This window comes from Dipteris shenzhenensis, chromosome 28, assembly GCF_047967505.1.
Source record: "Dipteris shenzhenensis isolate YYH24624 ecotype China chromosome 28, Dip_SZ_1.0, whole genome shotgun sequence".
In the NCBI taxonomy this organism is placed as follows: Eukaryota; Viridiplantae; Streptophyta; class Polypodiopsida; order Gleicheniales; family Dipteridaceae; genus Dipteris; species Dipteris shenzhenensis.
The window spans coordinates 13563688-13578475 of NC_141623.1; the positions used below are offsets into that span (position 1 = coordinate 13563688).

General features: G+C 42.1%; 1 protein-coding gene across 1 annotated transcript in view; it reads right to left on the reverse strand.

Annotated features, from left to right (window-relative positions):
• LOC147883201 (uncharacterized) overlaps positions 1-14788 on the reverse strand; it is a 33741-nt gene that overhangs the window by 1284 nt on the left and 17669 nt on the right. The window contains exons 3-8 of the mRNA XM_087400125.1: positions 13308-13376; positions 13116-13231; positions 12851-12905; positions 6040-6160; positions 5767-5814; positions 5548-5642 (exon numbers count right to left, since the gene is read on the reverse strand). Coding sequence (XP_087256251.1) covers positions 5548-5642; positions 5767-5814; positions 6040-6160; positions 12851-12905; positions 13116-13231; positions 13308-13376 — 504 coding nt within the window. The remainder of the gene's footprint in view (positions 1-5547; positions 5643-5766; positions 5815-6039; positions 6161-12850; positions 12906-13115; positions 13232-13307; positions 13377-14788) is intronic.

The window sequence follows — 14788 nt, forward strand, 5'->3', positions numbered from 1 at the left end:
CATCTTCTCCCGGTTCTAGTGATGCCCTATGGGCCCTGGTATGTGCCTTGTAGGCATAGTAATAGGCACTCTAGTATTTTAGTGCCTTTTATGCCACATAGGACATTTAGTCCTATGTGACACCTAGGACACTTAGTCCTAGGGTACCTTCAAGTACATTGTACTCTCTTCTCTAAATTAGTTGACGAGACGGCTTATCTCCATCGACTCCTGTACTTGCTCCTTTTTGCTCATCGCTCCTACAGTGGTATCAGAGCTTGGTTTGACTCGTCTCCTGCCCCCGGATTCGCACTTGTTCCCTGTACCCCCATCCGTATAGTCCATACGATTGTACGGACGTCTGTACGCTACCACACCTTTCGTACAGCCGTACACTGTGCCCCATACAGCGTGCTCCGTGCCCCTACGGTCCGTACAGTCACGTACCTGCTCTGTACCTACGACGCCGTACAACTACGTACCTTCTCCGTACGTTGTACTTGCGCCGTACATCGTACCTGCTCCATACGTTGTACTTACGCCGTACATTGGACCTACTCCGTACATCCGCACAAGTGCATTTGCACCGTTCGTACAGAACGGTTGTCCGTACAGCTTGTACTTGTTCCGAGAGTTCCGTACAGGTTTTGCACGTGCGAAGCTATATACAGGACATTGGCAAAATTTGGGGTTTTCAATACCTTTCACCTCCCATGGTTGCAATTTCTTGCAAGAACACTGGAGTTTTGGGATTTGGTATGCAATTTATTGCAGTACATTTGGGTCAGATTGCAGGATATTGAGTCACATTTGCAAGACATTGGGTCAGATTATAATACATTGGGTCACATTTGCAAAAATCTCAGCAAAATTTGGGGCTTTTCTGCATTTGCCCTCTTTTTGGCCTATTTGCCCTCATTAAATTTGGGGCTTTTGCCAAATTTGCTGTTTTTTGCAGTGAACATTGCCTGACACAGTCACATTTGGGTCAAATTTGCATTTGCCCTTTGATTTGGGTTGGAAATTTGCATAACATTTACTTGCAGACATTTGTCATTTTTGGACAGCCAGCTCTTTGCAGTGATAGCCTTGAGGCTTTTGTGTTTTCAGGTCTCTTTTTCCAGGTATCCCATTTGCAATGGCTAGCAACAATCATGATCTATTTGGCATTCTTCATGAAGATGATAAGTTGGATGGCACCAACTCTCTAATGTGGTCTTATCTCATGAAACATATTCTTGTTGCAAGATATTTTTGGAATATTGTTTTTGGGATTGATCTGAGGCCATTGATCTGAGGCCAGCCAATGCTCAGTGGCTGCCCCTACTGCTGGTTCCTCTGAAGAGGGTACTCCTCTTGACGCCTTATCTTCTAGCACCCTTCTTGCTGCTCCCCCAACTCAGGAACAATCAAGATGGGATGCAAGAGATGCAAATGCACATTCCTGTATTACTTTATCATGCAAGAGAATCATTATTCCGCACATCCGGTCTTGCAGGACAGCAAAGGATGCTTGGCACGTGTTGCATATTTAAGAAGGCAATTGCAGGAAGTTAGTATGAATGAACGTGACTCTATGGATGCATACCTGACAAAGGTCAAGAACCTCATGGAACAACTTGCCAATATTGATGAGGTGGTGCCAAATTCTCAGCTTGTCAGTACCACATTGAATGGACTGCCAGATACATATCAAGGGTTTGCTACAACCCTTCGATTAGTGGCCATGGGTAATCCAGTCCACTACTCTCTTGATCAGCTAGTCACTTTGCTTTTGCAAGAAGAGCAAAGTCGTGCTAATAGACAAGCCATTATCCCTTATCATGCATTTGCTTCACAACAGACAGGAGGAGACAAGGCTTCCAAGCCTATGGGCAAGCCTAAATATGGGCCTAGCAGTGGCAATTCCTCCAATGCATCTAAAAATACAGCAGATAAGTCAAAGAAGAAAAGATGCAACTATTGTCGCAAGCCTAGACATGACATTTCAGAATGCAGGAAGCGCATTGTTTCGAAGAAAAATAAAGCACGATTGACAGTTAATGCCTCACATGCAATTGAATCCCATGAGCCAGCAGATGCTTCATATACACATGCTCTCCAGGATGATTGGGCATGGGCTGTCCATTGCTCATTTGATCCCTCCCAAGTTGATGCACTCTTTATTGCTAATAATGCTTAGTCTTGGTATTTTGATAGTGGTGCTTCCAAGCACGTCCAGCTTGCAGACAGTTGTTTCATTCCTTAGCTAATGCACCTTGTGGGGGAACTGCCACATGTGCTAATAATGCCTCCTATGCTATAAAAGGAATTGGATATGTGCAGCTCACATCCATTTCAAGCCATCCTGTCACTCTGACTAATGTTATTTTTGTGCCTGGAATAGAAGTCAACTTGATTTCAACTTCAGCAATTGCCACTTCAGGTTTCAAAGTGATTTTTAATGGATACAGATGTCTAGTATATGATCTTTGTGATGACAATGCCATAGTTCTCACTCGCACTTTGAAAAAGGGGCTTTATCACCTTGATGATCACTTAGCTGCACTCTCTATTGAAGCATTTGCTATTTCAGATTCACAGCTTGCTGAAACTCATCTTTGGCAATAATGCTCCTATGCTGTAAAAGGAATTGGAGATGTGCAGCTCACATCTATTTCAAGCCATCCTGTCACTCTGACTAATGTTCTTTTCGTGCCTAGAATAGAAGTCAACTTGATTTCAACTTCAGCAATTGCCACTTTAGGTTTCAAAGTGATTTTTTATGGATACAGATGCCTAGTATATGATCTTCGTGATGACAATGCCATAGTTCTCATTGGCACTTTGAAAAAGGGGCTTTATCACCTTGATGATCACTCAGCTGCACTCTCTATTGAAGCATTTGCTATTTCAGATTCACAGCTTGCTGAAACTCATCTTTGGCATGAGAGAATGGGTCATCTCAATTATAGAGCTTTTGCCAAGTTACATTCATAGGACATGGCAAATGATGTACCTCAAATTCACACAGTTTCCAAACATGTGTGTGAGGGTTGTTTTTTGGGTAAGATGCATCGGTTTCCTTTTCAAAAGAATTGTCCAAAACTCTCACAAAGGAAATTGCAGCTAGTGCACAATGATGTCTGTGGCCCAATGAGGACAAATGCCATTGGGGGGTACAAATATTTCATGACTCTCATTGATGACTTCACAAGATATTGCTAGGTATATGCTTTAAAAGCCAAATCTGAAGTGTTCTCATGCTTTCAGAGGTGGCTGAATATGGTTGAGAATGAATCAGGATGCAAGCTTGTCACCCTCAACACAGATAGGGGGGGGGGGGGGTATATGTCAAAGGAGTTTGATGCATTTTTGTCTTCACGGGGCATTGTTCACTCATGCACTACTCCTTACACTCCTCAGCATAATCCTGTTCCTGAAAGGACAAACAGGTCCACTATGGAGATGGCCAGATGCATGTTTAAGGCCAAGTCCTTGCCCAATAAATTTTGGCTTGATGCAGTGATGTGTGCCAACTATGTGCTGAATAGATCACCTTCAAGGGCATTGAAGACTGTTACACCTTATGAAGCATGGAAAGGCAGGAAGCCTTCACTTTCACACATGAGAGTTTTTGGGTCTCTTGCATATGTTCATGTACCATCTCAGCTGAGACATAAGCTTGATGACAAGGCAATCAAATGCATATTTATTGGTTACAGCCAGGAGAGCAGAGGGTATAGGTTATACCAACCAAATACTGGTATAGGTTATACCAACCAAATACTGGGAAGATTATTGTTAGTAGAGATGTAATCTTTGCTGAACATTCGGCTTCTCCTCTTGTGGACTGCAAAGCTAAGCCAGAAGTTGATATGTTTAATGCCTTTGACTCTTGGTTACCTCTTCCTTCCTCAGAGGGGGACTTTGACCAGCAACATGAGCCTCCTGCAGGCCCTCCAACAAGCAATGATCAGCCTATACCCCATGCTGATTTGCAGGTTTCTCTTCCAGCACAAAATGATCCCACTATTCATGATGTAGTGATTGAAGAAAGAGCTATCAATAGACAGCAAAGGCAAGTTCCCAGATGGCTTCTTGATACATTGAGGGACAGCAAACCAAAGGATATAGCCACCTATGAATGTACAAGGTATGTCAGATCATGTAACAAAGGGAACCAAGTGTAAAGCCTGTCGAAAGACTTCAAACTTGGGACGAGAAAGTGCCTTTGTAAACATATCTGCTATGTTGTCTTCTGTGGGAAGGTAGGACAACTCTCTGTCTCCTAATGACAACCGCTCTCAAACATAATGATAGTGAACTTCAATGTGCTTGGTACGCGCATGGAACACTGGGTTAACGCAATGGCCAAAGCACTCTGGCTGTCAGTGTAGACCATAGTGCAGGATGTCTGGCGAATACCAAGATCTATAAGTAACTGTTGAAGCCAGACACACTCTATTGTAGCAGTGAAGGCTGCCCTGTACTCAGCCTCAGCTAAATGTGGCAACTATTGGTTGCTTCTTGCTGAGCCAAGAGATACATGAACTGCCAAGCAAAAAACAATTGCTGGTATGTGATACTCTGGTGTCGGAACAACCTGCCTAGTCACTATCCGTGTAAGCATGCATGGTAAGTGAATCCTGATCACCATAGAAGAGGGCTAAATCTTGAGTGCCTCTAAGATATTTGAAGACTCTCTTCACTGCCTGCCAATGCTGTGAATTGGGCATGTGCATGAACCTTAGGCACAGTAATAGGCACTCTAGTATTTTAGTGCCTTTTATGCCACATAGGACATTTAGTCCTATGTGACACCTAGGACACTTAGTCCTAGGGTCTACCTTCAAGTACATTGTACTTTCTCTTCTCTAAATTAGTTGACGTGACGGCTTATCTCCATCGACTCTTGTACTTGCTCCTTTTTGCTCATCGCTCCTACAGTATGCTGACTAAAACTTCCTTCAGCCAAATGTTCTCTACATATTCTGTGGATGCTTGTTTCCACAGATAAGGGCTATCCATTAGCGTTATTAAGTAAATACACATTGCAATTGTACTAACATTAAATGTCTTACCCATTTGTTATGAACGCTTGTGAATTTGAACCCCCTCAGGTAGGTATTTATCAACATTTGTGAAGAAACTCAGAAGAACATGCATGCTTAATGGCAATGAGTCTTCATCAAATTTTTTATAATGGACCATGCCACTATCATGCCATCCATATAATACAATATCAAAAGTCAACCTGGCCAGTTAATCTGCACTTAAATATGGTTGTTTGCAATCATACAAAGCACTAAAATGGACTACTACTAGCCAGAAAACCTAGCACAATGAACCCCCTTTTCTTCCATGGGCCACTCATGAAAGAAGTGCTCTCACAACTGCTGATAAGATATGTTGATTGGTATCCTTGACTTAATGATTGACTAAAATGCATATCCATGGCTCATCCCTGAAGCGCATGAATGTAACCACGAAAATTCAGTGGACAACTGTACTCGAAAATCATGTGAATGACAAAGTATGTAGAAAAAACTATTTAAGGGTGTTGATATTGGGGTAAGACTAACATACATTGAATTCCATGTATGAAGCATGCATTGCCAACCACAACGTATCCATTACTTTGAATGCGACACAGTACAGCAGGTCAAAGGCCCTCTCTTCATCTGAAATTATACAAGACAGCAGAAGAAAATCGTGGTTATAGACAGTTGCAATAACCGTACATTAGAGAGCCCCTTCTAAAAGGTAGAATGTACACAAGGAAGAAATTTGCTGGACATGACATACCAGCCAATATTCTCAGAAAACTTGCCCCCATCCATGAGCTTGGTTTAGCTGAAAATTTGAACTTAAAGATTAAGTTCCATGCTTGAAAAAACAAGATTAGAATTGGGAAACTATGCGATCTATAACATGTTATCTGGAAATCTTTTCCTTCGTCTTTCAACCGGCTTGGTAACCCCATTTGCATACAACTTCTAATCTCTTGAAACGTTACATACAGCAATATTCATACTAGTTAGTAAACAAGCTAGTATCAACATGAGAGGTTATACTCACTAGAGCGAAGATCCAGCATTTGGATCAGCATGAATGTGATGTTCACACCAGCCACCGCAAAAGGGTATTCCCAAGTTGCCCTTCTACCTCCTTTTTTCCATAGCAGCTGTTGGAATGATTTCTGGCAGCAAGACAATGTGTTCTTATGAAGCAGCAATCAGGCAATGCACCAAACCAGATCTAATCCAATTTGTAGCTAAATGAATCAAAAAAACTTCACATGTAATTTTTAAATACAAATTAGACCGCCTTAAAACAAATTGCTTGATGTTATACCTCTCTATTTCATTTGATCTACACATACTAGAATATAAAATATAAGAAGAATCCAAGTTCCCATTCCCACCCTCAAAATTACCTATCCTGAACCAAAAAATTGTAACAAATAGTTGAAATCATTGGATCATAGTCACGGTGATGATTTTGACTATGAAAGGTGCACGTCTGAGAAGAGAGGTTTGATAGAGAAGGAAAAAACATACCCAAGAAGTGCAAACATGATAGCGGAAGAGAGAGAGAGAGAGAGAGAGAGAGAGAGAGAGAGAGGAGTGCATACGATATAGCTACCTGTACACGAAGTTGTATTGAACATGGACATGAAGATATACATGTGAAACCCTTAAGATTAGGATTAGGGTTTGCCCCTAATGCCCTAGAGGTATGTGAGTACGTTTATCGGGGTGTCCTAAAAAGCCACTGAAGCTCTCTTCCCTTGTGTAGTAGTCGGAACAACCCCCAGGGAAGAAGCTAACTCTGAAGAAATGATGTTATGAGTGGAACCTGGATGAAAAAGAAATAGGGCAGGTTTGTCACCAACCCAACCCCATGCCTTCAGGAGCTGATTTTGGGGTCCCTCATCATCTTCAATCTCTTCCAAAACAGCCTTTACTTTTGCTGGCCCTTTACCCCCTGTAGGCTGTCCTGGTTTCTGGTCTTTTCCCTTCTGTAAGGGGCATTCTAAGAATTTATGAGCCCCATCACATCTGATCCACAAGCCCTCTTTCTTGTACTTGTCAATAGTCTCCCGATCTAGTTGCTTCTTGCTAGACTGATTTGATCCAAACTTCTTCTTGCCGGAATAGAATCCCGGTAGGTTCCAATTGTCTCTTTTCCTCCTAGACTCGGGTTTATCTCTTCATGTACCAAATCTTCCTCCATTCTTCCTCTTTTCCTCAATCCTTTTTGCTAAGGGAATTATTCCTTTTAAATTCTTCGAAACAAAACACTTAACTTCGTCACAGAGTGTTCCATTTAGGCCATTGAGATACTTCCGTGCTTGTTCTTCTGGCGTCTTCTTCTCGATCGTTTGCACTTTTAGTAACAATGTCCAAAACCTATCAGTGTAGTCTTGAATAGACTCTCCTCCCTTTTGTCTAAAGTCATCCCACTCAAGAAGGATCTCTATCTCGAAATCTGGAGATAGGAACTACTCCTTTAATTGTTTTTTCAACTCTTCCCATGTCTTAGCCATTGTCCCTTGCACTTCTTGAGACTGGTGTGTCATAGGGCAGCTGACCCACTAAGAAGCAATGTCGCAAAATTTAACTTGGCACGTTCCGTGGTCTCCTCTTGCACAAAGTACATGTCCAAGCTCCTAATCCATCCAAGTAGTATCTCAGCTTTTGATTTTCCCATACTTTGTCATCTGTACATGTTTCTATTGAGAGACCACGCTCAACATCATGTGATTACATGTGCATAGCACTAACACATATAGAGTGCTATAAAGGAAAGGGTTAGATGCCCTAACCCTAACCCTAAATGGGTTTGTATATTTTCAACTAAATCTAGTGTACAGTTAGTCATTTGTGGTGTGCTCTCTAGATGTGCCCTCTCTCCTCATCTCCACTCTTCTCCTCTCCCCTCTTCATATTTTGTCATGGTATCAAAGCATGGTTCTGCCTTCCGCTGAGGCACCATCCTTGAGAGTATGAAAGCATGAGTGATTGAGAGATCTTGAGATTGAGTGTTCTCTTCCGTTGAGAGAACTTCCGCTTTCTTGAAAGAAATTTCCGTCATTCCATTAGGGAGAGATTCTTCCATTGCAAAAGGAATTATGTCCATTCATTTGAGCAATTTTTGTCATTTGAGAGAGAAAGACTTGTGAGATAGTCTTTCAGACCATTGAGAGATTTGGTTGAGAGAGCCTTCTTTCATGCTATTTGAGAAAGTAAGGTTTCCTTGAGATGTGTGAAGTCCTAAGAGAACTTTTGTGAGAGATCTGAGAGAGAGACCGAGCAAATTTGACTCCCTGCTCTAAGCTTCTATAAGCAACTAAGCCATTGCAAGAAAACTCTCCGTCTCCTAATTCCAACCCCGTATCCTACAAAGCATTGGTATCACAAAGCGTCCACAACTTTCCTCCAATGAAAAGCCAGCAAGCTCAAAGGAGCTCCAACCTGCACATTGACTCAAACGCCATCACCGGGCTCCGGAGTGCCGCACAATCAATTTCTTAAAAAAAGAGTTATCGAAGCCCCTCTTCTTCACAAAGCTTGAATTACCGAACCGCGACCTGCTGCTTCTTTTATTCTCTGAGCTTGAATAACCCAAATCGAAGTTATTCCTACCGCTTTTGGCCGTTCCTTGGCTGGAAATCGATTAGAAATGTCTGTAAACGCATGAGGCACAGCCGAGGTGGTTCGTATCCCCGAGAAGGGTCCCACGCCACGGCAGCTCTTGAACGATTGGAAGGGAAGCAAGAGATAGAGATGACCTAGATGCATGCGACCTCTCAGACGAGTAGCGGCTAGCCATCCTCCTTCAATAGAGCCGCCATCAACAAGGTCTCCGACGGCTCTCCTTCATCAATGCACCGCTATGCCACAGACATCCTTGGCGGCTCCATTTACCTCTACAACTCGAGCGGCTCCTAGCTACATGAAGGCATCGACTCATAACTCCCAGATTCAACGCCACGCTCCCGCTCCAACAACGAATAGCACGCCAACAGACGTATGAACTCCCACGAGATTTCGTCAACGGAATCTCACTAGATTCCGACAAAATCTAGCTGATTCCGTCCCTCCATGCCCTCTAGTTCTCAAGGTGCCACATGGCACCCTTCTCTAAAGGACCACGTCAGCACCGCCTCTAGGCGACACGTGGCACCTCAAGGCAACCCTATCCAACTGCCACATCACTTGGCACCCCGCGTGCCACGTCAACATCCCTACTCTATGTTCTGAAGCTCAGCAAGAACCTCTTGTCAGTAGGTCAAATGACGGAACACAACTACTGAGTCACCTTCAATGGAGATGAATGCACTATCAGAGACAAATAAAATCAACTAGTAGGAAAAGCAGTCAAGAAAGGACGCTTGTTTAGAATGCTAGCTACAGTACTAGATTTACATGCCATGTTAGCTCAACCGCAACAGATGCCACTATCCGCAAAATGGCACAAGAGATATGGTCATGTCAATTTCAAAAGCTTGATAGATCTCAGAAATTAGAATATAGCAATTGGGATTCCTAAGCTACAGTTTCTTGGAAAAGTTTGTGAAGTATGCTGCTTCGATAAACAAAAGCGAACCAACTTCGGCAGCATCTCTTGAGCAAGAGTTATTCTTGATTTGATACATACAGATGTATGGAGTTATGCCGAGACCCGCAACATTGGTTCACTTTACTACTTGACTTTTATTGATGATTACAACAAATATTGTTCGATCTACTTTCTGAAAGAGAAATCTGAAGTCTTTTCTAAATTTCAAGAATTCAAAGCCATGGTAGAAAACCAAACATGCAAAAAGATCAAAGTCATGAGATCAGATGGAGGAGGTGAATACTTGTCTTCAGCATTCATGAACTTTTGCATAAGTCACGGCATTCAAAGACAATTCACATGTGTAGATACTCCTCAGCAGAATGCAAGAGCTGAAAGGAAGAATGGTAGTTTAGCAAGCAATGCTAGAGCAATGCTTAGTGAGAAGCATCTTCCGAATCAGTATTGGGCAAAAGCAATAGCCACTGCAAACTACTTGCTTAATCGGCTTCCGATCGAACAGCATATGACACCTTATGAAGCATAAACTGGACACAAGCCACGCATTGAGCATCTCCGCATATTTAATTCCATAGCATATGCCCACACACATGACGACCATCGCAAGAAATTAGATGCGAAGTCACGTAAATGCATCATAAATGGCTACAGTGAAGAAAGCAAAGCATACAAGTTGTATGATCCCATCAACCACACGGTCATTATCTCCAGAGATGTAATCTTTAATGAGGAATCAAAATAGAAAACCTCAAACACACAGGAGATAGACTCACCAATTACTCATTCATCTACAGAAAAGGTTGATGAAGAAGAGCAAGAATTGCCAGAAGCACCCCTAGATGAACCACAGCAACTCAGACGGTCTACTAGGGAAAGCAGACCTCCAGCCAGATTGACATACGCTCAGAAAGGCAAAGCAATTCAGATTGAAACCACCAACTATGCTCTTATGACTACCATCATGGCTACAGAAGAGCCAGTGTACTTCGAAGATGCAATAGAGAAGCCAGAATGGCAAACTGCTATGAATGAAGAAATGGATGCTTTGTAAAAGAATAATACTTGAAAATTTGCGACCTTCCACCAAGAAAGAAGGCCATAGCAAACAAATGGGTATACAAAGTAAAGTACAATCCAGATGGAAGCGTTCAAAAGTACAAAGCCAGACTAGTTGCAAAAGAATTTGCATAACAATATGGTCAAGACTATGATGAGACTTATGCTCCAGTAGCAAAGATGGATTCTATACGGTTCTTGATATCACAAACGACACTCAACAGATGGAATGTGTACCAACTTAATGTCAAGAATGTATTTCTCAATGGTTATCTAGATAAGGAAGTCTACATGCAACAACTAGCAGGTTATGTTGAACCAGGAAAGGAGAATCAGGTTTGCCATCTCAAGAAAAGTCTCTACGGCTTCAAGCAAGCACCCAGAAGTTGGTATAACAGAATCGACAAATATTTTGCTGATCTGGGATACATGAAATCCAATGCAGATCATACTCTCTACTACAAAGTTCAAGGGAAAGACATTACTATTGCACTTTTGTACGTAGATAATCTGATTGTGACTGGAAGCAAGGATAGCTTCATCAAGAAATTGAAGCAAGACTTGTCTGCAAAGTTCGACATAAAAGATCTTGGACTTGTGCACTATTATCTTAGAATTGAGTTCTGGAGAGATTCAGATAGCACCTTCATGAGTCAGCTGAAATATGTTGATAGTCTCCTGAAGAAGTTTCATATGGCAAATTGCAAGATTGCAGCCATTTCCATGGAACAGAGTTTGAAACTTACAAAGGTCTAAAAATAGAGTACCATTTCTAAAAATAAGAAAGATTAAAGCAGAAAAACTAAAAGTAGAAAAACTAAACTAGCTTTTTGGAAAAGCAAAAAGCAGAAAAGCTAAACGAGTTTGTTTAAGAAAAGCATCAACTTTTAATAATTTAATACTTCAATAACTTTATGAATATGGTTATTATTATTATTATTTTATCCTTCACCAAGGTTAATTAATCTAGAGGCCTAGGACTCAATCAACCCTAGAACCTAGACAACTTGTATCTAACTCTAGACAACTCAGAATTCTACCAAACTGAGACCAACTTTTAGCTCTCGAAAGGCTCTCAAAAGTATACACTCAAGGACAGGGTTTTGAGATCGCTCCCAACTCACTAAGCTATGCAATCTAGATCCATCCTCGGTGACTACGCATCATAGCCCCACACACCAAGGCTCACCCCCAAGGCCGTTGAAGGTGTCAAGGACGAATGGTCAGGTATGGAGAACCCTTGTGGATTTGCAAAGCGTCATCAGTCTCGTACGGCATGTTGGTAATTTAAAACCAAGTGGAGGGTGATCCGGTAAGGCAAGGGTGTGAAGTCCACCCCATGCACTAGCTTCTGACATCCTGTCACTGAACGTGACTGATGGATACTGAAGATCCATGGCCATGCTGAAGATGGCAGAGAACCATACTAAAGATGGTGCATCACACTGAAGGTGATTGGTCGCGCTGAAGGCGCAGATTGCACTGAAGACGATAAGGGCTCTAAGGTCCAGAAAAACATCACACTGAAGGTGACAAGTGCTATATTGAAGATAGCATGCATGGTGATCAGCCATGAAAAGAGAGTACTCTAAGCTGCAGGAGAGTGTGTGCACATGGTAGCAGAAGATGCCCAACCGGGATGTGAATCCTGCAATCAGAAGTCACATAGAAGAATACACACGTGCGATTAGTAATAAGAGATCTCAATAATGGAAAATAAAAAATGTAGCCAGAAGAAAGTACCGTGGTTACATAAGAGTACATATCCAAGGGGTTACAGGACTGCATGGACTTCCTGGTTGGAGGGATAGCTGAAGCCTTGGCACTATAGAATGCAGCCTACTTATGACTATACAAAGAAGACACTAACAGTTCTACGCTGAGGATAAGGACAGCACTATTCAGGCTGGAGCTTCAGGCAGCCTCATTCTAATGTTAGCATCTTTCATTACTTTGTCTGTTCCATAGAACAACAAGAGAATTTCAATTTAAATAGAAAATAGAGCCTTCATTCTAAAAAGAAAGCACCAATTACAAAAACTTGATAGCAATTCAACAAATATTAGGTGTGAAAGAATCAATGATAAACATGTAAAACGATAAAACATAGGAACAAATTGCATCAGAATATAATCACAAGAGTTATCCTCGCAAACAACATGATCTAATTTTTCAAATGTCCTCATTCAAGCAATGAATTCTGATATCAACATTCGATTCTGAACAATTTCACCATTGACCATCTTACCGGGTATCTCTTTGCAAAGAACAGCAGATTCTCAAGAGAGATAAATCCACCACCCCTGCAAAACATAACAGTAATTGCAGATCAGTGTTTGGAATGGAAAGCAGCAACCACAAGGACGCATTTCCAGTCTTACCACTCATTTCAACATGATAGACGACTCTTCGGCAACAACTTCCCACTAGAAATTCACCAAAATTCTTTTTCAAAAGAGCTGAATAAAATTTTGAACAAAGAGTCATTCCTAAACAAAGCCAAATAGAAATACCTGAAATCTGTTGATGGGTCATTGCCCTGCCAACCCATGTCTTTCCATTGCTCCGAGACAAGCCCATTTAAATCACAATCGGGGAACGCAGAGTACCATAATGCCTTCAATGCATCCTGTTTAATGCATCCTTATTAAGCACAGTTGCTCAAGCTCAATCCCAGACCTAGGCATGTAGTATCAGAATCTTACCTGATGGTCACGCTGTGACCCATCAAAAGCAACTTGCAGGCGCAACTGAAGTCTGTGGAGTCTTTCTTCCTGCAATTTGAACCAAAATGTCACAGCTATCATATTGTGTGATAAGCCATTTCACAACATTCTCATAATGCAGAGCCATCCAAATTAAAGATGAACTAAAAACCTTTAGTTCAGATACCAATGCATTGTGCTGATTTGTCATCCTGAGCACGCCATCCTGTGCACAGGAGGGCTCTGATTTGTCAGCCTGAGCAGGCCATCTGTGTGAATTTGGTCTGATTTGTTAGCATGAGCAGATCAAGCGAGAGCTGTTTTGGCTGATTTGTCAGCCTGGACAGGTCGTAGGAGGTTGCAAATAGCACATTGCTGTTTATCCAGCCTGTGGAGTGTACGTCAAGTACCATGAAGGTACATGCAAGCAGTTCAAGGGAATTCTGCAGTTAGCAACTGGTTTGCTGCTGTTCTTGCCCGTTTCGACAGCCAAAAAGCTTCTGGACAATAGCAGGAGGTACAACTTTAGTAGTACCTGGAACTGTGTGCTCATGCATGCCTTGCATGCAAGTGCATGTTTGGGTAGCTTTGCATGCAAATGCATGCTATTGACTCACTGCTAGCAGGTGCACACAGGTCTGTCCCTTGATTAGCAAGCATTTACTTGCTGCTATATCTTCTGCACATTGGCTCATTTATAGAGTACTATTGAGAGTACGTTGGCAAGAGGTCATGTTCGTTTTCATGCATATAGATTCTACAACGAGCACTTGATCTCCAACGGTATCAGTCTCATCTGCGACTCTTGTGATACACCCCAATCCTACAGGACGAATCCCTCTCGAGAAAAAGGAGACTCCGCTGCCAGCAACGTGCCTCTATTTACTTTCGAGAGTGCCCACTCCCCCTCCTAAACCTTCCACCTCATCGTCATGGCCAGTAGAATACCCATCCCAAGCTTTAGGATTTGGGAAAGCTACATGGCGGACCATCCTCAACAAAACAAAGCTGTGCGAAGTATCTCCTTTCCGAGATCCTTGCAGCAATTCCCCTGCAACTTAAAGGGCTCTATATATCGTTCCCATACTATCGTTGCCAGTTGGTAAAATTTCGTGGTGATTGCTAACTTTTATAGCCCCCATAAGACCTTTTCCGAAAACATGAGACCTTCTTGGGATGATGGATCTGCAAGGAGCCATTGAATTTAACCTACCCATTGGACAATACATCTGTAGACTGAAATTTGTATTTATCATTTTTACCCATGATCGTGATTTCATATTCCTTCACAACATTTTCGCACAGCCCATAAGCTTCAAGTCTTTTTCATTGACTTCACCATGGTCTCAGTTTGGTTGACCCACCAAATTCATCACCATGATGAAGGGTTAACAATCTGCAAGGTTCCATTAGAATACTGCATGGCATGCACTTGTCCCACTTAAGTTTTAAAACCCAGAGATGTAGTCCTTTACTTGGCC